This window comes from Chaetura pelagica, unplaced genomic scaffold (assembly GCF_000747805.2).
Source record: "Chaetura pelagica isolate M959 unplaced genomic scaffold, ChaPel_1.0 scaffold70, whole genome shotgun sequence".
NCBI lineage: Eukaryota > Metazoa > Chordata > Aves > Apodiformes > Apodidae > Chaetura > Chaetura pelagica.
In genome coordinates this window covers 4,848,585-4,849,037 of record NW_009952265.1, presented here as the reverse complement: position 1 = coordinate 4,849,037, position 453 = coordinate 4,848,585, and the positions used below count along the sequence as shown (strand labels likewise).

The window sequence follows — 453 nt, the reverse complement described above, 5'->3', positions numbered from 1 at the left end:
GGGGAGCGGCGGCCCATGGTTGAGGTGGTGCACCGGGGGGATCGGCCGGGGGGCGTGGGGGTCCCCGTACATGGACGCCGGCACCCCTACTCCGTCCATCCCGCCGTAGTGGGGCAGCTCATCGTACTGTCAAAAAACGGGCCGGAAGAGACGAAAGAAAGAGAAAGAGGGGAAGGGAGAGAGAGAGGGAGGGAGAGAGAGGAATAAAAAAAAACAAACAAACAACAACAACAAAAGTCAGAAGAGAGTAAAGCACCCGGACAGACACAAACAGGGCAAAACAAAACAAGAACAGCCACAACAGAGAGAGAAATGTGCAAAATGAAATTCAACTGGGATCGGGAGCGGAGGCTGGAGAGGCTGAGGAAGGAGTGGGGGGTGTGGGGAGAGGTAAAGGGGGAAAGTGTGTTTGCCTGTCTGCGTGTGCGGGGGGAGATGGTCCTCTTCAGCAGG

The 453-nt window shown here is 56.5% G+C and overlaps 1 protein-coding gene across 1 annotated transcript in view; it reads right to left on the bottom strand.

Moving 5' to 3' along the window:
* Positions 1-453, bottom strand: part of MEIS2 (Meis homeobox 2) — a 176,090-nt gene that overhangs the window by 174,921 nt on the left and 716 nt on the right. Inside the window, exon 2 of the mRNA XM_010007746.1 lies at positions 8-126. Coding sequence (XP_010006048.1) covers positions 8-126 — 119 coding nt within the window. The remainder of the gene's footprint in view (positions 1-7; positions 127-453) is intronic.